Source organism: Mesoplodon mirus (genome assembly GCF_964341445.2).
Source record: "Mesoplodon mirus genome assembly, chromosome: 7".
Lineage (NCBI taxonomy): Eukaryota > Metazoa > Chordata > Mammalia > Artiodactyla > Ziphiidae > Mesoplodon > Mesoplodon mirus.
Window position 1 is genome coordinate 14,417,383 of NC_138983.1, and position 22,838 is coordinate 14,440,220.

Sequence of the window (22,838 nt, forward strand, 5' to 3'; positions counted from 1 at the left end):
GGAAGTGGGCGGGGCTCCTGGAAGGCCATGTTTGGACCGGGCAGTGGGTCGGAAGTGGGTCGGAGGCGTGGCGGAAGTGGCTGGGGAGTGAAGCGACAGGGAGGGGGTGGTTCCCATTCGACCGCGGAGCCGGATGTTTGCCTGTCTTTGACAGGCGTGGCAGAGGGAGCGGTGACCCGCCACGGTGAGCTGCGGGGCGCGGGGTCTCCCTGGGAGGTGGGGGGGTGGGGGGAGGAAAGGGACTGGCCTGGTCTTCTGAAGGGATGGGATCCGGATGGGGAGGATCCGGGCGGAACCGGGGAAGGGAGCAAGGGTGGAATGGGGCCTGGGAACCTGGCCTTCCTGCTGCGGGGATTCGGCCCCCCTCGAGGGTCTGAAGTGAGAGGACTTTGCTTCCTTGCTGCCTTCTTCCTGGCCTCCTCGCTCGCTGTCATTGAGCAAGCTCGTGGGAAGGGGAAGTCTCCCTGGTCCGATCTGGGGAAGAACTAAGACCAAGAAATTTGGGGGAAGTATTCCACCCTTGCCACTTATTAGGCCACACTTTCATATCTATTTCTTAATCTGTGAAATGAGATAATTACACCCAATCCGGGTTTTGTAAACCATGAGGCTCTATGCAAATGTGATTGTAGTTAAAAGTTTTGCTGTTGTATTGTGGGATTTGCATTTTCACAATTTTGGAGCCCCAACTAGGAGGGCGATCCCCAGGCCAGAGAATACGATTTTAAGTTGTTATTTCAGTTGTCCACGGAGGAGATTAGGAGAGAAGCTTTACTTTGCCCTTTTGTAGAACTTTGAGAATCGCTTGAATGACAGTCCATTAGAGAAGTACTGAGAGATTGACCTGCACAAAGCAACCACCTTAAGGGAGACATGGATTAAAATCTTGACCTTGCTGTATGACCCTAAGCAACTTGCTTACTTTTTCTGGTCCTCGGTTTCTCAAACTGTAAAATGGGTTTAGTAATACATACCTCACTGGTGCTGTTGTGAAAAGATAATTTGTATCCAGTTCATGGTGGTTGGTTCCCTTTTCCTCTTAGGATACAAATTGATTTGTTCAGTCATTCAGCAAATGACTGAGCATCAACTCTGTGCCAGATGTAATTTTGAGTAGGCAGGGTTTCTTAAACGGGAAAGAGGGTCTGTGAACCCCTTAAAATTTCATGCAAGATTTCATGCATGTGCTGACTTTTCTTAGGGAAAAAGTCCATAAATTTCTCCAGAATTTCAGAGAGCTCTAGGACTTCCCAAAGGTTAACACTCCTGCCTAAAGTGATTCTTGAAGATTATTGTAAAGGTAGCGAATTTACCAACTGAGAAGGGAGAAACTAATCTGACAATAAGGATTATTTTGCAGAGTGGAGCAGGACTTGTAAGTGACAGGAGTCTTAGGCAGCCAGGATGCTTCATTTCTACTACTTTATGTTAGAATTGCCCTGCACTAGCTTCCCTCCCCCTCCCACTGAATGGGAGCTGAGCTTCTGGGCTCACAGAGGGCAACAGCTGTGGGTTGGAGGGTAGTGAGGGAGGCTAGGCTGGCTGGGAGGTGGAAACAACTCTGATTAGTTGGGCTGGAAAAGGAGCTTATGGGGCGGGGGAGGGGTCAGTTCTGGAGGAACTGACAAAATAGAAGAGTTACTGGAAGAGGTGGAGTTCAAGATCGTCTCCCTTTTAGAGAGTGTCCCTCTCCCTCCCTCACACATACTTCAACTCCCAGCTGTTCCTTCTAATCCCGTTGTTCACTTCAGCACAAGTAATTTAGAATGCTGGAGAATTATATTTCTGGGAGGAGCCTTCACTTCTGTAGATGAGGAAATTTAGGCCTAGATAGGAAAAGGACTTGCTCAGCATCTTTGCGACTCAGTCAGGACTATAATCCAGTTCTACATGTATCTCATCCCATGTTTTTTTCACTGCATCAAGCACCCACTGTGTGCAGAAAAACTTCTCTGGAACTGCTGTGGGCAAGGCTGAAGGAGCTCTTGGTGCCTGGGCAGTAACCAAACAGAAGGGATGGAGAGAAGGCTCAGGCCTGGGGAGGGTTACTGTGAGCTAAATTCTGTCCCTGTTACCTGGCCAGGGGCCCCTTTGGGGGAGCCCTCACAGCTTCCTGGTTGAATATGGGGAGGAGCTTATAGCTGTATCAGGTGTGGATTTCTCAAGACTGAGGGTTGTTTGGAATGGGGAGCTGGGGTGAGGGGTACAGCAGCACTCTCTGGTAGATATGCATTCCCAAACAATAGAGAACTTCTTTCTCTGTGTTTGTGGTAAGGGACTTGTATTTTGGCAGTGAGCAGTGAATAAGGGTAGCAGATAAGGCCAGAGGAGAGGAAGAGGAAGAAAAATACGTAGTTTTTTTTTTCTGGCTGTTTGGCGGCTCAGTTTTGGCTCAGGAGCTTCAAACAGCTTTTGCCACTGAATCAGTGTGGTTGCCCTGGTAACAGGGTAGTTGTTGCTAGGTTGTTGCTAAGTAAGTAAGTAGGGAGCTGCTGGTTTGCCATCCGGATGGAGTCTTTGCTGTGATGTGCGCAGGCGGTTGTCACATCGCTCAGAGGTGTTCAGGATCTGGAGCTGGGCCCACAGTTCTCCTCTCTTCTCCCTACCCACGCCTGGGTCTTGTCTGTGCTCCTTATCTGCCCTGCTGATTCTGTGACCATATATGTCATTTTTTGAGGCTCCAGGAATGCACTGGACTTAGAGCAGCCTCGTTGGGGTTGGAAGAGTGGGTTGAATCGAAACTCCCGCCCTCACACATATGGTGAGCTTGTGAAGGGAGAGGGATTGGCTTCAGGTTAGGGCTGAGGGCAGAACGTGCCTCCTCCAGGCTGCACTCAGCCACATCCATGAGGCCACACCCCAGACCTGGGCAAACCCAGTTGCAGAGTTGGCTCCTCTCCCTCCCCGCATGCAACAGCTGTTGTTCTGTTTTCCACCTCCTGGCTCTCTGGACTCTGGGTGTCATGGGCTTCCTCCTTACCCACCTGTACCCCCCAGTCCTTAAGGTGGTCTGTTGATCTTTCCCACCTTGAAACTAGTGTCAGGAGCTCCCCCCAGAGTAGATTGGGCTTGGGAGCCTCCAGGAGCCTGCAGATTGTCACAGTGACTGGCAGGAAGGCTCCCTTTCCTGCTCCTCATTCCTGTCCTGGGGCAAACCCAGCTGGGCCCCTTGGCCATCGCCTTTTTTTTTTTTTTCCCCGGTACGCGGGCCTCTCACTGTTGTGGCCTCTCCCGTTGCGGAGCACAGGCTCCGGACGCTCAGGCTCAGCAGCCATGGCTCACGGGCCCAGCCGCTCCGCGGCATGTGGGATCTTCCCGGACCGGGGCACGAACCCGTGTCCCCTGCATCGGCAGGCGGACTCTCAACCACTGCGCCACCAGGGAAGCCCCATGGCCTTTATTTTTAGGTCTTATGGTCTCTGGCCACCTCCTCTTCCCTGGGCCAGGAGTGACGGATGGAGTAGCCAGGGCCACAGCTGACCTTTTTCAGGCAGGGGTTTGGAGCAGCCCTGTGCTCCTTAGATTCTTGCAATATCTCTTCCCCATCACTGCTGGGGCCTGGGAAGCTTCTGTGCTCTATGACCCTGGAGGAGAGGGGCATGGCCCTTGAACCTCTGCAGTTGGGACTGCTCGACTGAACCAGCTGGGTGGTGGGCAGTGCGGGGCCTGGCACAGCTCTTCCTCATCCAGCTGGAGGGCCTGAAGGCAGGCACTGAGGTGTGCCATCCTATGCCCCAGCTGCCTTTTCTGGCAACATGCCAGAAAACTGTGGAGCCAGGAAAGCCAGGAGGAGCTACATGGAGCTCTTGGCAAGGATGAGGAATGTTGAGGAACAGGGACAAGGGAGCTTGGAGGAGGAAAGTGGGGAGCAGGAGGGCTTGCTATAGAAGTTATGGGTGAAAAGAGTGTGTCACTGACCTCCCAACTCCCTCCTGTCCCCCAGGGTTCTCTTCAGGTTCTGCAGCGTGAAGCTGTGGGGCAGAGGCTTGGCCATGGACCCACTCTCAGAGCTGCAGGACGACCTGACTTTGGATGACACCAGCCAGTCTCTGAACCAGCTGAAGCTCGCCTCCATTGATGAGAAGAACTGGCCCTCAGACGAAATGCCTGACTTTCCCAAGTCAGGTGGGTACTGCTGGATCTCAGCAGCCATAAGCGCCTTAGAAGGGGAGACCCCCTTCCTGTGGAAGGAAGACCCCAGGAGGACAGGATGCGGGCAAACAGACCAGCCCCAGGGTGGGGCTGGGAGCACAAGCCTTACTGGGAGGAGGGCCAAAGAGCACGAATCTCAGGAAGAAAATTGTGCCAGACCCCCAGATGATCCCCTGACTTTGCTGTGTTCCTCAGATGACTCCAAAAGCAGCTCCCCGGAACCTGTCACACACCTGAAGTGGGATGACCCTTACTACGACATTGCCCGGCACCAGATTGTGGAGGTGGCAGGTGAGCACACCCAGCCTTGCACTTTTTCCCTCACAGTCTGCATCCCTGGCTTAAGGAAGCCAGGCCCTCCTGCCTTAGGGGAAGGGGCTGCAGGGGAGGGGCCGGTCTGACCCCTGACCCTGGGGCTATTGAGGCTCCATGTATCATTCATTAAAAATACAGACTTGATTGTGATGGCCACTTGGTCTGTTCACCTGCAACCACATCCTGACCTGTGACCTCATCATCTCCACTGGCAGATGGCGTGTGGGAGGCACTGTGAAAGCCCTGGGTTTGATTTCCAGCTCTGCAGTGTGAGCTCATTTCTTCCTCACAGGGTTGCTGAGAGGATGACAATCGTGAACGTATATCAGGGTCTAGCCCACAGCCAGAACATAGTTGGCCCTCAGTAAGCATTCATTCATCTCCCTTCCCTTTGCCCTCAGGTCAGCTTTTCTTCCCCATCAGTTATTGGGGAGCAGGGAGGTGCCAGTCCCTCCGGGGAAACCCTACCTCCAAGGAAGTCTGGAATGGCAGACCCTCCTTCCAGAAGTTAGGAGCCACATGACTCCTGGAGCATCAGGTTCCCCACAGATGTGCTACCCTGCTAAGAATGAGCGTGGAGCCCCCCTGGGTCTTGGCCTCAGTGAGCTCCCGCCCTCCTGTTCATAATGCAGGACCCAGAAGCCTCCAGGAGCAAGGGAGGTAGCAGAGATGTTGATGACCTGGTTTCTGCCTATAGGGTCCTAGTGCTAGAAGAAGAAATTGGAATTGTAGGATCCTTTGTCTTTTCTTCAGCTGTAAGCAAGGATGGCAGCACGGCCCTGCCCTGAGGCATTGGGGTGGGCAAGGGGAGCCAGGTAGCTTGTGGCCCCTGGAGCCCTGAGTGGTGCTGGCTGAGGGGGCCCTGGAGGCATCCGGCCATAGGGAAGCAGCAGGGAGCTCCGTCTCTCCTGAATGCTGGGCTCAGGGAGGGATGGGGCAGTTGAGAGGATTGTTCCTAATGTGAAGGTGTTTCCTTGGCATCTGTGTTCCTGATGCCTGCCCTGGTCTGGATTGGAGGACTTGGCTATGGCCTCTGTCACCCCTACAAAAGCAAGGCTGAGAGCTCTTTTTTGGCCTGGTCCTGCCCTGAGTACAGGAGAGTCACCTGAAGGCTCAGAACTTTCCTCACTCCTAGAGACGGACCTGACTGGGGCATGGGGATGTCTGATGTGAAGGAGTCTCTCAGCTGACATCCTCCTGGCTATGTGGCCAAGTCACAAGGCAGAGCAGGGCAGACTGCCCCCATCCCCACCAGGTGACCCCTGCAAGCAGAGCTGCAACATGTTTCTGTCTCTCCAGGGTGCGATGAGCCTGAGGGGGCCCAGCCAGGTAGGTGTGTTCCTGGCTGTCTGTGCTTGGCCTCTCTGGGCTGTGGATCAAGAAGGGCTCTTGGTGGAGGCCAGGTGGAGCCAGCTTAATTGCAGCCCCACTCCGGGGAGCTGGGAGCTGGGAGCTGGCAGTACTTGGGAGCTGGAAATAGCAGGGGATTTATGGGAGATTTGACAGGGTGGGGACTGTGTGGGGAGCCCACACATCCAGAGCCCAAAGGGAAAGGAGCTCCAGGGAAGGGGGGCCCTTGTCCATGGGGGTCGTGGGGCTGGCTGTAAGCAATGGCCGGGCCCGAGTGCTGGCTCAGGGCCCCTCTGGTAGGGTGTCCCCCATGTGTGTGCCTCTCTGACTGCTGAGAAGAGTTTGGAATCGCACTGCCAGAGCAAGAGTTGTTTAATGAGGCTATGGTGACTTCCTGGGAGGCCAGTTTCCTGGCCTTGGAAACCAGAGAAAGAGCCCACGTTGGAAGGGAGGGTGCGTTATGTCCCCAGCTCCTCTGTAGCCTCTGTTCTCCTTGCTGGCAGTAGCTGTCATGCCCCACGGTCAAACCTGACTGGTCCACGTGGGTTCTTTCCAGTGGTGTGCTGGTAAAGGTTTAATAGTTGGCCCTCCAGAAAGAAAAAAAAGAAAAGGCTATTATTTGTAACATGTGCCATTTCTAACTACAAATAGCAGATTTCTAGCCACCAACGATGATGTCAGCTGGCTTGCAGTATTCCTGACAATTTCACATTTTAACCAATGTGCCCCAGCCCCCACCTCCCATCTCCTTGGTTGGCCTGCTCTCAGGTCGCGGGAGTGTGCTGGTCTGGCGGGTCCCAGAACGCCTGCTGGAGGAGCTGCTCTGTTGCTGATTAATACCCAGGTTCCCCTGGGAAGTTCCTGATGCGTATCTTGGGAACGCAGAGGCTTCATTCTCTGGCGGCTGGTCTTTTCCCGGTGCTTTCCACAAACGCCGTGCCTCCTTTTGGAGCCCTCTCCCTCAGTGCTCTGGAGCCGCCAGTGCTCCTTCTTTCCTTTCAGTTTCCAGGGTAAATCTATTTGAATCTTCGGAGACGAGGAGGGGACTCCCAGGCCTTTTTACACATGCTTCTTGTAGGAGCCGTTACCCTGCCTGCTGGCAAATGCCCGAGCCACTCAAGGACTTGGGCAATGGGACTCCACTCCAGGGAGGAGAGGACGGGCTAAGCCCTGGGGTTGCCCATGTCTCGTTCTTTGCTGGTCTGGGAGTCTTGCCATCCAGTCCCTCTCTGAGCCCCCTCCTTTGTCCCCCATCCCCATCCTGACTTTACTTGGCATGCATTTATAAAACACCTACTTTGGGAACAAGTCCAGTACTCAGCACTGAGGATTTTTTTTTTCATATTTATTTATGCCTGCGTCAGGTCTTATTTGAAGCACGTGGGATCTTTCATTGAGGCGCGTGGGCCTCTCTCTAGTTGTGGCGCATGGGCTCCAGAGCACGTGGGCTGTGTAGTTTGTGGCATGCAGGCTCTCTAGTTGAGGTGCACGAGCTCAGTAGTTGTGGCGTGTGGGCTTAGTTGCCCAGTGGCATGTGGGATCTTAGTTCCCCAACCAGGGATCGAACCCGATCCCCTCCATTGGAAGGTGGATTCTTAACCACTGGACCACCAGGGAAGTCCCCAGCATTGAGGATTCATTGAGGAAAAATGCACATTCCCTCCTTCAAGGAGCGTACAGTCCAGGGAAGCGGTTCTTGAAACTGGTCAAGAGTCCTCCTTGAAAATATGAAAGGTGTGGACCTCTTCCCCAGAAAACACGTGCATGTGCTTGTAATATTTTTTATATAACATCATGACATTGGCGGATGCCCATTGATGGAAACCTGGTTGAGAACCCAATTTCCCATTTACAAGTTGCTGGGGCAGCTGAGCGGTGGAACTACAGGCCTCTGGCCTCTCACCTCAATTGCCTGCTTAACCAGTTACCAGCTCTTTAAATACCAGAGCCTTGGGCCTCCCTGGTGGCGCAGTGGTTGAGAGTCCGCCTGCCGATGCAGGGGATACGGGTTCGTGCCCCGGTCTGGGAGGATCCCATATGCCGCGGAGCGGCTGGGCCCGTGAGCCATGGCCGCTGGGCCTGCGCATCCGGAGCCTGTGCTCCGCAACGGGAGAGGCCACAACAGTGAGAGGCCCGCATACCGCAAAAAGAGAAAAAAAAAAAAAAACCAGAGCCTTGTGAGCTCAGACTTTCTGCTCTGCCTAAGTCCTCAAATCTGCCGGCCAGTGAGGGCTGCCTTACTGTTGGAGGGCAGGGCAGTGATGAAGAGAATCTTTTAGAATCCTCCATGCTCCTCCCAGCATTTTCTGCTATACCCTGGCGTTTCCTCTGCTTAGAGGGGAGTAGACAGATGATGTCCCCCCACCCCACAGGCTCATAATAGAAGGTCCAGGGGTTTCTGAAGCTCCAGATTGTCCACGAGGGTGGCCTGGGCAGTCTAACCCTTCATCCCTACCCACTGCCAGTCTGCTCTTTCTTCTGTCAAAGCCTATGGGAAGTGAATCAGAGCAGGCCGCAGAGCCACCCCCAACTGGCCTGGAAGGAACCCAGCGCCTCAGGATCTGGTCCAGGGTGTGGAGGGGAACAGGTGACACCTGGTCTTTCAAAATAGACCTGCTGCTGGACGGAGCTGCACCAACTCCTCCTCAGACATGCCTGCAGAGGGTTCTCTGCTTGTTAAGTCTGGAGAAATTCTGCCCCAGGCTTTGGGAAACTGTCCAAAGCAGTTTCATATCCCAGATAACATTGTGAGCAAACTCAGAAATAGAACCGTGCATACCGTGTAATGCCGACCTGTGACAGGCTACCAGCGTTTATTGAATACCTGCCACATTGCTGGGCTCTGGACCATCTGGACATTTAAAGATGGACAAGACAGTCCCTGTCTTTGAGCTGCTCACAGCCACTAGAGGAGACAGACACATAAATAGTTATACAGGAGAGTCAAAGTGTTGTGACAGAGACGGGTGATGGTTCATGCTGGGAGCTATGAAAAGGGACAGCTAACCTGCCTGCAGGGAGGAGGAGGGGACACAGGCTTCTGGGAGATTATGCCTGGGATGAGTCTTAAGGATTCAGAGGAGTTAGCCTAGAGGAAGGGAGCAGAATTGCCTAGAGGAAGTCTGTCTGGCATGAGAGACAGAGGCTAAAGCCACCTGCTGCGGACTGGGCTGAAGGTGTGCATGGTGTGAGCCTTCAGAGGCGGTTGATGGGGCCAAGCCTCAAAGTGAGCCTTTCTACGGGGCTTTTATACAGCTTGGGGTGGGGTTCAGGAAGAAAAGAGTCAAGGCAGGAGAGTCAAGGGCAGGTAGATGTTTCTAATTCTCCAAGGCTAGAAGCTGGGGCAGTTTAGAAAGGAGAATGGAGCCTCTCTCTGGGCTTGGTGGGCCAGGCCTCAGACCCTGACCCAGGAAATTCTTGGAGGGTCCTGGCTAGGACGTTTGGCTAGGGCCAGCAGAGACTAGGCAGTGTTCTGGGTGGAGATGGGATCATTGGAGGGGTTGATCCGGAGGCTGGATGCAGTGGGAGACTGCTGGGAGTCAGGCAATAGCTCAGGCCAGAGCACCAGCAGGGACTGGGGCCGTGCTGCCCACATTCCAGAAGCATTCCTCAGCCCCTCCACTGAGTCTTGCCCAGCCCTTGAGAAAAGGGTCAGAGCCTTGGCAACCACTTTGGAAAAGCACTGAGTCCTGGGTTAAGTCACTCACTGACCAAGAAGGATCATCAAGATCATGGTTTATTTAACATGGAGAAGACACTCAGCAAGTTGTTGGGGGATCCCTGAATCCTCAGAGGTAGGAGGACAGACTGTGTGGGCTGTGTAAGGGGTCTTTTTATTTGCCTCTGAAGCAGTGGGGATTAGGCAAGAATGACTCTGGAGAGGTGTGAGGGTAAAGATAAAGGGAAGGGCCCTGGGACACAGGGGAGTGGGGACCAGGCCTTGCCCCCATCGAGCCGTGCTTAGAGTTCCTGGTTCACACTGACCCTGGAAGAGCATCTCACCTTGGGAGGCTGTGGCGTATGTCTCAGGAGCTCCCCAGCTTCATGACAAAGCCAGATGGTCAGACCATGAAATAGTGACTAGTTTTGGACAGACATCGCTCAGTGATTACACTCAAATGAGCACCTTCCCAAAGTGTTACAAACTCCTCTCTACTCCATGTGTTTTAGAATATCCTTAATGAGAAAGGAATGATCTTTAGAAATGTCCAGAGGTCAGTCAACTGTGGCAAATAATTCTGGCAGTAAAATCAGAAAGTGTTGTTAGTAGTCAAGAACAAGACGTGACTATTAAGTAATCAGACTGATTTCCTCATTGGCCTCAGGCTTTCTGAGAAGGCAGCTTCAAGAAGTTTTTCAAATACAGGCTGCTCAGAGGAGACGCTTCTGGAATAGGTGTGGAGTTTTAAGATGATGTACGGCAAGATAACAGTTGCTTTGGTTGGTGTGACTTTTTTTGTTTTCTTAGTTATGGTGAAATTTATATAACATAAAATTAACCATTTTAGAGGCTTCCCTGGTGGTGCAGTGGTTAAGAATCCGCCAGCCAATGCAGGCGACACGGGTTCGAGCCCTGGCCCGGGAAGATCCCACATGCCGCGGAGCAACTAAGCCCGTGCGCCACAACTACTGAGCCTGTGCTCTAGAGCCCGCGAGCCACAACTACTGAGCCCGTGTGCCGCAACTACTGAAGCCCGCGCGCCTAGAGCCCATGCTCTGCAACAAGAGAAGCCACCTCCATGAGAAGCCCGTGCACCGCAACGAAGAGTAGCCCCCGCTCACCGCAACCAGAGAAAGCCCGTGCACAGCAACAAAGACCCAACGCAGCCAAAAAAAAAAAAAAAAATTAACCATTTTAAAGTGTATACTTTGGTGGTATTTAGTACATTCACAATGTTGAACCACCACCACCTCTATCTAGTTCCATCATTTCATCCATTTCATCCATAGTTTCACCCATACTAACCCCCATAACCATAAGCATCAATCCCTATTCTCCCTTCCTCCCAGCACCTATAACCACTAATTTGCTTTCTGTTGTTACAGATTTACCTATATAGCTCATATAAATGGAAGCAAACAATATGTAGCCTTTTATGTCCAGCTTCTTTGACTTAGCATCATGTTTTCAAGGTTCATTCACAATGAAGTGTGTATCAGTACTCCATTCCTTCTTATAGCCAATAGTCCATTGCATGGATACACCACATTTTCTTCATCTACCCATCCATTGATGGACATTTGGGTTGTTTCCACCAGGCATGACTTTTTAAGAAGTCATGTTATTTTTTTTGTGCCCCAGCTCTGTAGCCCTGAGACCACCTGTCCCTCTTTCTTCAGTGACACACCCTTGAGTGCAGGCACCTGCCCAGAGGTCTGTCCGCATGGGCCACTCTGGCCCCAACGCTAAATGGTACAGTCTCCAGGCCTGGCCCCTTTCAGATCCTCACCTGACTTCTCTTGGCTTATTGTTCACCCACTGTGCTCCACCTTTCTCCACACCTAGGAGATGACAAGTATGGGCGGAAGATCATTGTGTTTAGTGCCTGCCGAATGCCCCCGAGCCACCAGCTGGACCATAGCAAGCTCCTGGGGTGAGTACCCATGGGGAAGTGATGGAACCCGTGCTCAGATCCCCACCACGGCCTGGAGCCATTTTCCTTACTGTCCCTTCCTGCCCCGGGGGTACCAAGCCACCTCCCTCAAGGCCTCCCCTGTTCTCCTGAGGGATATTGGGAGCACTGGGCTAGGTGTCAGATCTGGTTTCTAGTCCTGGAAACCATCTGTGTGACCTTGGAAAGTGTGTTCATCTCTTTAAGCCTCTTTTTCTTCACTCTTCTTGGGGAATAATAATACAGCCCTTGTTCCTCGTAGGAGTGAGATACTGCATTTGAAAATGCTTTGAAAAGTAAAATACCGTCCAAATGTGAGGACTGATTATGATAACGATATGGTGCGCTTCTGAGGCAGTTGCAGTTGTTCATCATTTACATGAATAATTAGTGTTGTTTTGTGCCAAATCTGGTGCCAACAACTTGTGTACCTATCCAGGTTCTAATAGCTAAATACAGGTAATAGCTCTGTTTGGTCTAGAGATCTCCTGATGCAAGTCCGAAGGCTGATTGAAAGCAGGAGTTTGACAGACTGTGTTCTGATAAGTGTTCATCGTTGAGCCGCCACTGGGCCAGTGCTGGGCCCACAGCAGGTGCGGGATCCCTGGAGGCAGAGCCATAACTGACTTCCTCCTGAGGTCCTCAGTGTGTGTACAGTTTCCATCTTGTACTCCTTTCTTTCCTGACCCTTTAAAGCACTCCCTGCAATTGCAAATGTCTGCCCCACCCTTACCGGCTTCTTTGGGATCCTGAATGATTGTGTGTGTGGAGGGGCTGGTGTGGGATTGGGGACAGTCCGGGGCTACAGCAACAGAAGGGGAGGGCCTGACTGCAGAGGCTCTGCAGTCCTGTGAGCCAGGGCCAGGCCCGAGTCTCTCCAGCTTTGTGTGAATGCTTTCTCTCTGGTCTCCTGAGCCCTCCTCCCACTGCTCCTCCGCCGTGCAGGTAGGCAGAGCCTTCTTCAGGCCCGTCACATGGCCCAGCCAGGAACAGGCCAAGAAGCCCAGCCTGAGGGTGGCTGAGTCACCTATCCTCCTTTCTGGGTTTATTGTCACAGCATCTGACAAGGCAGGTGACAGACTCCTGGCCAGATTATGGGCTGAGTGGGAGGAAGTCAGAGGAGGTGGATGGGAAAGCACCCAGCTTTCAGGAGAGAGCGTGCTGAGCGAGGCTGCCCCCACTCTGGGGCTTTGTCTGCCTTCGGGAAGCCCTCTGTCACCCATCCTGTCCATCCTCCACTCCTTCCCAGCGGGATCTCCCCGCCACCACCTGGCCGGGCAGGGAGGCGCTTTCATCATGCATCAGTCCTGTCATCTTGTTTTCAGTCAGATTATCTCAGACTTGGCTTTTCCCAGCTGTCCAGCCAGATCTGGGGGGTTGAAATGGAAAGTGCCTGAAGCTTGGATGCAGAAGACCAGTTAAACTTCAACTCTGCCTCTTACTAGCTGTGTGCTTGGGGTCAGGTCTCTCCTGAGCCCTGTGAAATGTCATTGTATTCATTTGTAAAGTATCACAGATTTCAAGAATGTAGAAAAATGTAGATAGCTATTAAGAAAAAATACAGACAGCAATAAACAAAGTCTCCCATAAACCCACCACCCAGAGAGAAAACCACTGTTAACATTTCAGTGTATTCACTTCCCATTTTTTTCTATAACATATACAGAACTCTATAGTCAGTTTTGTATCTTACATAATGTTTTTATCTTCTGAGCATTAAACATTCTTCAAGGATATCCTTTCAAAAAATTTTATTGACATATGTGTATCCAGAAAAGTGAACACATTATGTATACTACTTGATGAATTTTCAAAAACGAAATACACCCATGTCATCCACACCTACAAACTTCCCTTTGCTCTTCCAGGCAGTACCCCAAAGGGTAACCACTGTTCTCACATCCGACTTCACAGATTGGTTCTGTCTGCAGAAACATCCTGTGAAGTATTCTATTTATAGATCTCCTGTGATTTATTTAACCAATATTCTGTTCTTGGACACTTCCTTTGCTGCTCATTTTTCCCCCCATTATAAAACAGGCTATAATGAGCAGCCTTTTACAAAAACATTTCTGTTCATCTCTGATTAGTTCCTTGGGATAAATTCCTGGACATATTTTTATCAGGTCAGAGTATGAACATTTTATAGCTTCTGATAAACATCACTTTATTGACCTCCAAAAGGTCATAACATTCATCAAAGGATGAGTGTATTTTCACTACAACTTTTGCTATTTTATTTATTTTGATTTTTATTTATTTTTTGCATGGCATGCGGTATCTTATTTCCCCAACCAGGGATCGAACCCATACCCCCTGCAGTGGAAGCACAGAGTCTTAACTGCTAGACCACCAGGGAAGTCCCTAACTTTTGCTATTTTATAGTTGCAAAATGCCATCTTTTTATGTGACAGCTGTTTTCAAACTGCAAAGTGCTCAATGTGTGTAAGGGGTAAATTACTGTATAGTGATAATGATGGGAATCAAGATAATAAATCCAGCATAAGACACCTCACATGTCCGCCAGTGCTGGCACCCATGGACCAATGTTTAGGTTAGCCTCTCTGGGATAGGTCGGGTTGTGTCTGGGCACTTAGTCACATCCTTGGGCACTTCCCAAGGCTCCTTCCTGGGCTTCCCTGGTGGCTCAGTGGTTAAGAATCCGCCTGCCAGTGCAGGGGGCACGGGTTGGAGCCCTGGTCCAGGAAGATCTCACATGCCACGGGGCAACTTAGCCTGTGCGCCACAACTACTGAGTCTGCACTTTAGAGCCCGTGAGCCACAACTACTGAGCCCACGTGCCACAACTACTAAAGCGCACGAGCCACAACTACTGAGCCCGTGAGCCACAACTACTGAAACCTGCGTGCCTAGAGCCCGTGCTCCGCAAGAGAAGCCACCGCAATGAGAAGCCCGCGCACCGCAACGAAGAGCAGCCCCCACTCACTGCAACTAGAGAAAGCCAGCGCGCAAAAATGAAGACCCAACGCAGCCAAAAATAAATTAACTAATAAAATTTAAAAACCATCAGATTTCTAATTAATAACTGTAAGCTTTCCAAATCATTAAAAAAATAAAAAGGCTCCTTCCCTCCTTTCCCTCCTCCCCTCCTTTCCCTCCTCCCCTCCTTTCCCTCCTCCCCTCCTTTCCCTCCTCCCCTCCTTACCCTCCTCCCCTTGGAAGCCCTTAGCATTCCTGCTTGCCCAGCCTCCCAGCCTGGAGTGGTGTTCCTGCTGGGGCCTGGGAGCTGTTGGCCAACAGAGAGAGGGTTTTCCACTGGGCTCCTCTCCCTTTCTGGAATCCACGTTCACTCAATTCATACTTCTCCACCTCAGGTGGGCCCAACACCCGTGTGTGTGTTTGTGTTGGATGGTAGGTATTGTGTTGTGAGCCTAGGGAACTTGAGGTGTGGGTCTTTGGTCCACAGACCATCCAGTGACTGGAGCAGGGGAGGGGACCCTCTGACCACCCTGATCCCCTTTGGTGGGCACAGTGTTCTACAGACAGCACTGGGAGTGTAAAAGGCAGAGCTGTCCCATGATCAACAAGGTGAAACTTGGAGAGTTAGTTCACCTCCAGTCTCCACCACAAGCTGTGTGACCTCAGAGAAGCACTCGACCTCTCTGAGCCTCACTGCCCTCGCTCGTAAGAAGGGGATTGTATTGGCCTCCATTATAATGAGGAAGGCACGAGATACTGCATACAAAGTGCTTGGTAGACACTAAGAGCTGAATACTGGTAAATATGGTGACTGTTGTCATTTCTGTTGGCTCGGGGCAATCCTGTGAGTGAAATGTTATTCCCATTTTTACTGCAGGTATGTGAGATGGCTCCAGTTAGAGTCCTGGTCTCCTGACTCCTAGTCAGCGCTCAGACCTGAGAGCTGCTGTTGTTCTTATTATTCCTCCACCCAGCCCAGCCACTACCTCGTTCCTCCTCCACCCCAACATGGTGACTGATTATACAGCCAGGACAGACAGGGCAGGAGAGGGGCTGGCGAAGGCAGGAGGAGGGGATTCCTGGGGCACTGGTTCTGTCTTAGTGGGGCCCCACTTGCATACAGGGCAGGCCTGAGTGGGGCTCGTCTCTTACAGATACCTGAAGCACACCCTGGACCAGTATGTGGAGAGCGACTACACGCTGCTCTACCTGCACCATGGCCTGACCAGCGACAACAAGCCCTCCCTCAGCTGGCTCCGGGACGCCTACCGGGAGTTTGACCGCAAGTGGGTTAGGGCCTCGGAGGAGCTCCAGGGCCCGGGGGCCAGCAGCTCTGCCGGGTTCTGGGCTGCCCTGTCTGGGCAGGAACGTATTCCATGCCGGGGGAGGCGGGTCCCCCCTACCTGGGTAAACTAAACACAAAGAGTCTCAAGTTGGAATGGCCTGGGCTTAAATCCCAGTTTCTCTACTTACTCGCTTTCCTAATCTATAAAATAGGGCAACAATGGCACTTACCTCGCAGGTTTACTATGAGTCATCAAATCAGTAACTGTACATTAAGAGCTTAGCTCTGTGCCTCTCCTACCATGCCCAGTCCTGAGTTCCCCGTTCTGCCTCTGCAGGTACAAGAAGAATATCAAGGCTCTGTACATCGTGCACCCCACCATGTTCATCAAGACCCTGCTCATCCTCTTCAAGCCCATCATTAGGTGAGTGGGCCCAGGGCGGGGCACTCATCTCTTGTGCTTCCCCTTGAACTGTGAAGCAGATACCTGAGGAAGCCAAGCATCCTGGGGACCGACCACTTTGGGGCTAGGCCTCTGTCTGATCTGGGTGGGCTGCTGAGGAGAAAGTGGAGGCCTGCTGAAGCGGGCCTACCCTGGACCTATACCCTTTCTTCCATCGGCAGCTTCAAGTTTGGTCAGAAGATCTTCTATGTGAACTACCTGAGTGAGCTGAGCGAGCATGTGAAGCTGGAGCAACTGGGGATCCCTCGCCAAGTGCTCAAGTGAGACTGGGCTGGGGGCTGTGTGTGCCCACCGGGCACACTGTCCACATATATCATGTTTGTGGGGGTAGGATGTGCTGGCCAAGGGGAGAAGCAGCCTTGACAGCGCCAGGATACACAAGGGAAGCAGATGTGATGAGTAAGGGGCAGCACATGGGGTCAGAGAGAGCAAGTCCAGATCCCGTATCTGGGTTGGTGGGGGGACTGAATGAGGTAATCCATGTAAGATAGCACAGAAAGTGCCTGACAAACAAGAGTTGCCATAGTGACTGCAGAGCCAGGTAGGGGCCCTGACCCTCCCCGCTGCTTCCCCAGGTATGATGACTTCCTCAAATCCACCCAGAAGAGCCCTGCGACAGCCCCCAAGCCCATGCCACCACGGCCCCCTCTGCCCAACCAGCAGTTCGGGGTCTCCTTGCAGCAGTGAGTATGCAAAAGGTGGGTGGGGCTGGCACCTGGGGACCAGGAGGGCTGCAGACCCGTCACTGCGTTGTGCCCACAGCCTCCGGGAGAAGAACCCAGAGCAGGAGCCCATTCCGCTCGTGCTGCGGGAGACCGTTGCCTACCTACAGGCCCACGGTGAGTGCTGGGGAGCCCTCTCCCCTCGGGAAGCTGCTGGGCAGGGCTGGGCGAGGTCCCAACGTGCACCAGCACCCACACTGACCCTGACTGGGACCCCAAGACACAGAATGGGTGGGGAGTCCGCACGTTGCTCCAGACCTCTGAGACTCACCAGGCCCCACTGTTTCCCAGCTCTCACCACTGAGGGGATTTTCCGGAGGTCGGCCAACACCCAAGTTGTACGGGAAGTGCAACAGAAGTACAACATGGGTGAGTGGCCCCGGGGACATGTCAAAGCCCAGAGGGCCAGTACAGATCGCGCGCGTGCACACGTGTGTATGTGTGTGCGTGTGTGAGGTTTCTGTGGCATTTGGTATAATTACATGGGTCTCACTCCTGCCTGGTTGTCCCAGGCCTACTTTCTCATAGGTCAGGCTTCTGGAGCCTGGGTTCAGGGTCATTCGGAGGCGAGGAATAACTGGTGTGTGTGCTCGGGGGCCCCACTCCCCAGATGGCCTGACCCTGTGCCCCCTGTCCCAGTGGGAGGAGGAGGAGGCTTGTGGCCAAGGGTGAAGTCAGGCTGTGGGGCCTGCTTGGCCTCTGGATTGGCTGCTGGTCTCCAGGCTCAGCCCAGCTCCTCCCCTCCCCACCCCCAGGGCTGCCTGTGGACTTCAACCAGTACAATGAGTTGCACCTGCCAGCGGTCATTCTCAAGACCTTCCTCCGGGAGCTTCCTGAGCCCCTGCTCACCTTTGACCTCTACTCCCACGTTGTGGGCTTCCTCAGTGAGTGCCCCTCTCCCCCTTCTCCAGCTTCTGCAGGGTGGGGTTGCAGCTGGACTCAAAGCAGGCGGGTTTGGCCTGTCCTTCAAGGAAAGTCTGGTTGGGTCTTCCCCCTAGCCTCATGACAGGGCTTCCCGAACCAGTCCGGCCATGGGCCCCTGTGACCTGGGCCCCCCTTCCTCATAGACATTGATGAGAGCCAGAGAGTGGAGGCGACGCTGCAGGCCTTCCAGATGCTGCCCGAGGAGAACTACCTGGTGCTGCGTTTCCTCACTGCCTTCCTGGTGCAGGTGAGACCTCGGCCTGGGCCTCTACCGCTTACCTGGAGGAGAGAGGGAGGAGGAGTTGCCATGGCTGCTGCTCCTGGGCGTGGTTGCCAGGCGTGGGAGGCGGTGTCTGTGGCTTCCTGCTGCAGCCCCCTGATTCCTTCCACAGATTTCTGCCTTCTGTGAGCAGAACAAGATGACCAACACTAACCTGGCTGTTGTCTTCGGCCCTAACCTGCTGTGGGCCAAGGATGCTGCCATCACCCTCAAGGCCATTAATCCCATCAATACCTTCACCAAGTTCCTCCTGGATCATCAAGGGGAGCTGTTTCAGCCCTGACTCCAAGGGGCTCTGAGCCCATCCCCTGCCCCACCCGCCCCCTTCTCTGATAGCCCCGGTTTGGACTCTTCCTCTTGGCTTCAGCCTTACGGGAGCCCAGGGCTCCTGCCCAGAAAGGGGCTGTGAGCCCCCTGGAGACAGAAGCTGGAGCCAGCCAACTGGACAGCTCCTCCTCCCCTCCTGTCCAGCCCACCTCACCGGCCCTGGAGGCCTCGCTGTAACCACAAGACGTTTTTCTTCGCCTTATACTTCTCACTGCCTCTTTGGATCCCTGGCTCCTGCCGGGCTCTGCAGAGCTGGCCTTGGCTCTTCAGGCAGGAGGACTGGCCCCAGCAACCGCTTGCTTACCTGCTTTCTCCTGCCTCTTCCCCTGGCAACTGGAGATGCCAAAATCACTGCCGGCTGGGCTGGTAGCTGGGGCTGGTCCTCCCCTTCCTGACTGCTGGGGAATGAAAGGCTGAGCTGGTCTGGGCTGGCCCTGCTGAGACTCCTCCCTGTCTGGGTGAAGGAAGGCCTGGTTGCAAGCACCCTGTTCCTGTCCTCCCCTCTGGTGGCTCAGCTTCTGGCACTTACACAGTTAACGAATGACAGCCTGGAGTCCTCTGTCTGCCTTCTCTTCCACACATCCTGGGTCAGGCTTTCCCAAGTGGTACTGCCCCCAGGGTGTCTTAGCCCCCTGGTTCTGCCAGGACTGGCAGCTTGGATGACAGGGCTGAGTCCCAGCATCCATTCAAAATAGACACCCCACTCTCACCCCTGAGAGCCTCCTAGTGTCTGGTCAGACCACTGACAAGCAGTCCCCGCCCACTCCACCCCCCATGCCTTGCCTCCCCTCCCTTCCTACTTGGACAGATCCTTGGTCACGTCTGATGTGGAGTCACACTGGTCCCTGCTCTGGCCAGGGGTGACTCAGTGCCTCAGGGTCTGGGGTGGCTCCTTCCTCCAGTTGTGGACTCCTGGAGGGGCTGGGTAGAGACTTTGCTAATTAGATTGGCCCCTGCCAGGTAAGTTCTAGCAACCTCCCCCTGGACCCTGATGCTGATGGATATCCCTCTTTCCAGCTGTCCCTTCCTGGTGAACCACCTTCCTGCAGCCTTGGCCAGAGCCTGTACTGTGGCAGTCCTCACTGACCAGTCCTGCCCCATCTGCGAGCCGGGTGTGGCCTGGGCCTGACTTCACTGGGCTCTTTTCCCAGGACACTAGCATGTCAGGAGTCCCAAGGCCTGGTGTGGCTGCTGTCAGTCCCTGTGTCTCTAGGCCAGGCCCAGGCTTCTGCTTTCTGCCTTCCTTCCTTTGTATCAGGTGTTGCTCAGAGCCCCATTTACTGGGGAGCCTCGTGGATCTATTTGGTCTCTCCCCTGTCGACCCCCGACTGGTCTTTACCTGGGGGCGGGGGGACTTGTACTGTGAATCAAGTATTCACATTCACAGTGACTTCCTTGGCACCAATCATGTATTTCACCTTTGCACTTTTTATATTTCAATAAAAATGGAAAACTGCCCACCTGGCTGATAAGCAAGTGGGCATGGAGGCTCATAACTGGGTGGGAGATGTGGTATGGCTGCGGAAGAAGAGCAGATAGGGCTTCAGGAAGTCCCCTCCCCAGTCAGTCTGACCCCTTCCTCATGCTGCTCACTTGTGAGCCGGTATGAAGCCAGCTTTCTGACCATATTCCAGGCTTAGAAGTGTGAACAGTCACCTTCCTTTTTGCACCTGTAGCATTCCAACTGGCCACCAAGTGCTAGATCCTAAAACCAGGACCTCTTTCCCCCAAACAGAGCAGACTGGTGGACCACAGCGCAAGCTTTAGAGTGAGACCAGGGTTTGAATCCTAGTTCCATCACTCACAACCAGCTCCAACTGGTAATTGTCACGTACCTGGTCCCATGTCCGAGACTGTTGCTTCATTTCTCTGAAGACCAGACACACAGTCGTCCCTATGTGTGGGGGACTGGTTCCAGCCACCTGACCCCATGACACCAAAATCCAAGGATGCTCAAGTCCCTTCTAACAAGTGGTGTAGTATTTGCGATATAACCTACACACATCCTCTCTCTACATCATTTCTAGATTACTTATAACACCTAATACAATGTAAATGCCATGTAAATAGTTGCCAGCATGCAGCAAATTCAAGTTTTGCTTTTTGGAACTTCCTGGAATTTTTTTTTTCCAAATATTTTTCTATCCAAGGTTGGGGGAACTCTCGGGTGTGGAACCCACGGATGCGAGGGCCGACCGTAACGTATACACTACATACAGAATGAGTGCCCAGTGGGAACCCGAATGATGGTCATTTCACAGAGGAGTGAAGTGATAGTCCCAACCTTGTACAGCAGCCAGGGTTGGAACCCTCATCTTCCAGCCATTCCGGTCCTCCCCACCCACCCCTCAGCCTGAGAGCCTTGGCTGTTTCCACCTGCCACCTAGTCACGTGGAGGCTATGAAAGATCCAGCTTTCCTCTTTCGAGCAGTTTTGCTTTGCTTTAAAGGTTAAGATGGTAAAATTTATGTTACATTATTTTACTACAATTGAAAAACTAAAATGGTTTGTCACAGGGAGGGCAGGCCAGAATTCCACTTGGCACTGGTCAAGTTCCAGCTGTCTGCTGCTTGCCTGCTGACTGCAATCAGGGGGCTATGATGGCCTCAGTCAGGCCTGTTCTTTTTTTCTCCTCATTGCTTGTTTGGGCTGGGGAAGCCGGGCCAAAGCTGAAGGATCAAGACAATGGTTACAAACACAGGCACTGAGTTCCAGGAAGCCAGTCCACCTGCACAACTGTGACCTTCGTCCAGGTAGCTCAAACAGAAGGCACTGGCGGCCTGTCCCCCCCGGCTCTGCTCAGCTCTAAGCTGGGTGACTATTTAGAATAGAAGGGCAGTGACCCAAGGAAATGACAAGACAGGGGAGCAGGAGACGGAGAGCTGTTTACTTGGGTTGGGCTCCTGGCAGGGCCTCTGCCAAGTGACTCAAAAGCCAGTTTACCCCTGCCTTGGCAACAGTGGGTCTCTGGGGGCAGAGTGTAGTGACATGGCTTAAAGGGGTAGGACACCATCAGACAAGGGGCAATTGAACACTTTGCTTTTGGGGGACCCCTAACTGAAGGTGAGGACTCCAAGGACAGTCTTTCCACCATTTCTGACCCAGGAGTTGGATGCGTGGTCAGGTATCATGGTCAGCGTCACATGCAGTTCACTCACAAGCAAGGGCTCCCAGGGCCCAAAGCAGCAGCAGTGGGCGGGCCCATTCTTTTCAGCCCCAGGTTTGAGTTGAATTTAGAATTTTCTAACTAGTCCTCTTCTGCCCTGGGGCCTGGCTTCTGGCCTGAAGGGCGTGGGAGGCAACCAAGACAGCACTTACCTGGGTTTGTCAGTCCCCGGTCTCCGGCCTCCAGAACCACCTCTTCCTCTGGGACACCAGCTCTACCTCCCACTCCCTCCCGCCACTGCAGGCGAAATAGGAGGAAGGAGCTGGCTTTGCCAGGGCTGACACCTGCCATGGAAGCCCCCAGGGGGCCAGGCAGGAATAATCCCCACAGGGCTCTTCTACTTTTCCAGTGCCCTGGCTCCAGCTGTTTGTCAGATCAGGGCAGCTAAACAAACATGCATGGGACCTGGACTTCTGCTTACTTCACTCAGTCCCTTCCCTGTCTGGTTTGCTCAGCCACAACCCCTCACACCACATCAGCAAATATCCCAGCAGTCTGGGGAGTCCCCCGCCCCCTGCTTGGCCTCTGCTGGAAACATGGCAGGGACCTGTCAGTTGTCTTTCCCTCTGAGCCAAAGTCTGTTGCCCAGGGTGAGTGGTGAGCTGTGCTGGGTAGGAAGGATAGTGAGCTGAAGATAACGGCCTACCCATTCTGAGGATTTTACTATGGGCGTACCTCATGCATGTCTACTTCATACACGTCATCTCACTGAATACTCTCACACAACCCTTGAAATGGAAACATTACAGCCAAGGAAAATGAGGCTCTAAGAGGTTTCCTGGGACTTCCCTGGTGGTCCAGTGGTTAAGACTCCGTGCTCCCAATGCAGGGGGCCTGGGTTTGATCCCTGGTCAGTGAACTAAGATCCCACGTGCTGCGCAGTGCGGCCAAGAAAAAAAAAAAAAATTCTGACCAGCCCAAGGCCCCAGGACTCCGAACAGCCTGAATGGCTCTGAGACCTTGCTGTGCCTCACATGGCACCACTCTTCCCTCCACGGAGCTTGTCGGTGACCCGGGGCTGCCCAGAAGTGGGAGGAAGTGGGCTAGGTTTTTCGACAGCTTGCAGGACAGGAAGCTATAAAGTACAGAAAAAGTTTATTGGAGATCTCCTGAATACATTTTAAAGTATAGCTCAGTATTTCCAAATAAAGTAGGCTGGAGGAGCGGGAGGGGCTCTCCCACCTGGAGACACGACTGGTCCCAGCCCTGTCCCGGGGGTGCTGTGCGGCTCCGTCGAGGGCGCGTACCTTTCACTGTACAGGGCTGAGGGACAAGGGCCGGCCTCGACAGCTGCTCTGCTCC

General features: G+C 53.2%; 1 protein-coding gene across 2 annotated transcripts; it reads left to right on the forward strand.

Moving 5' to 3' along the window:
* The first annotated feature begins 89 nt into the window (after positions 1-89).
* ARHGAP1 (Rho GTPase activating protein 1) lies at positions 90-19,828 on the forward strand. 2 transcript variants are annotated; one of them, XM_082627631.1, is made up of 14 exons: positions 90-184; positions 3,944-4,125; positions 4,348-4,443; positions 5,767-5,796; positions 11,324-11,411; positions 15,524-15,655; positions 15,992-16,078; positions 16,279-16,377; positions 16,693-16,800; positions 16,880-16,956; positions 17,131-17,208; positions 17,595-17,723; positions 17,907-18,010; positions 18,156-19,828. In XM_082627631.1, exons 2-14 carry the CDS (start codon positions 3,993-3,995, stop codon positions 18,324-18,326), a joined length of 1,332 nt encoding a protein of 443 aa, XP_082483757.1. In that variant the 5' UTR covers positions 90-184; positions 3,944-3,992; the 3' UTR covers positions 18,327-19,828. The 2 variants fall into 2 exon arrangements, with proteins under 2 accessions (XP_082483757.1, XP_082483758.1); XM_082627632.1 differs by lacking the exon at positions 5,767-5,796.
* Positions 19,829-22,838: the final 3,010 nt, after the last annotated feature.

What these genes read in the sequence shown, in the direction of transcription:
- ARHGAP1 (XM_082627631.1), top strand. Translation starts at nt 3,993, where the DNA reads ATGGACCCACTCTCAGAGCTGCAGGACGACCTGACTTTGGATGACACC. An exon ending in CCAGATTGTGGAGGTGGCAG is followed by an intron (nt 4,444 to 5,766) that starts GTGAGCACACCC and finishes CTGTCTCTCCAG; the next exon opens with GGTGCGATGAGCCTGAGGGG. An exon ending in GCCTGAGGGGGCCCAGCCAG is followed by an intron (nt 5,797 to 11,323) that starts GTAGGTGTGTTC and finishes CTCCACACCTAG; the next exon opens with GAGATGACAAGTATGGGCGG.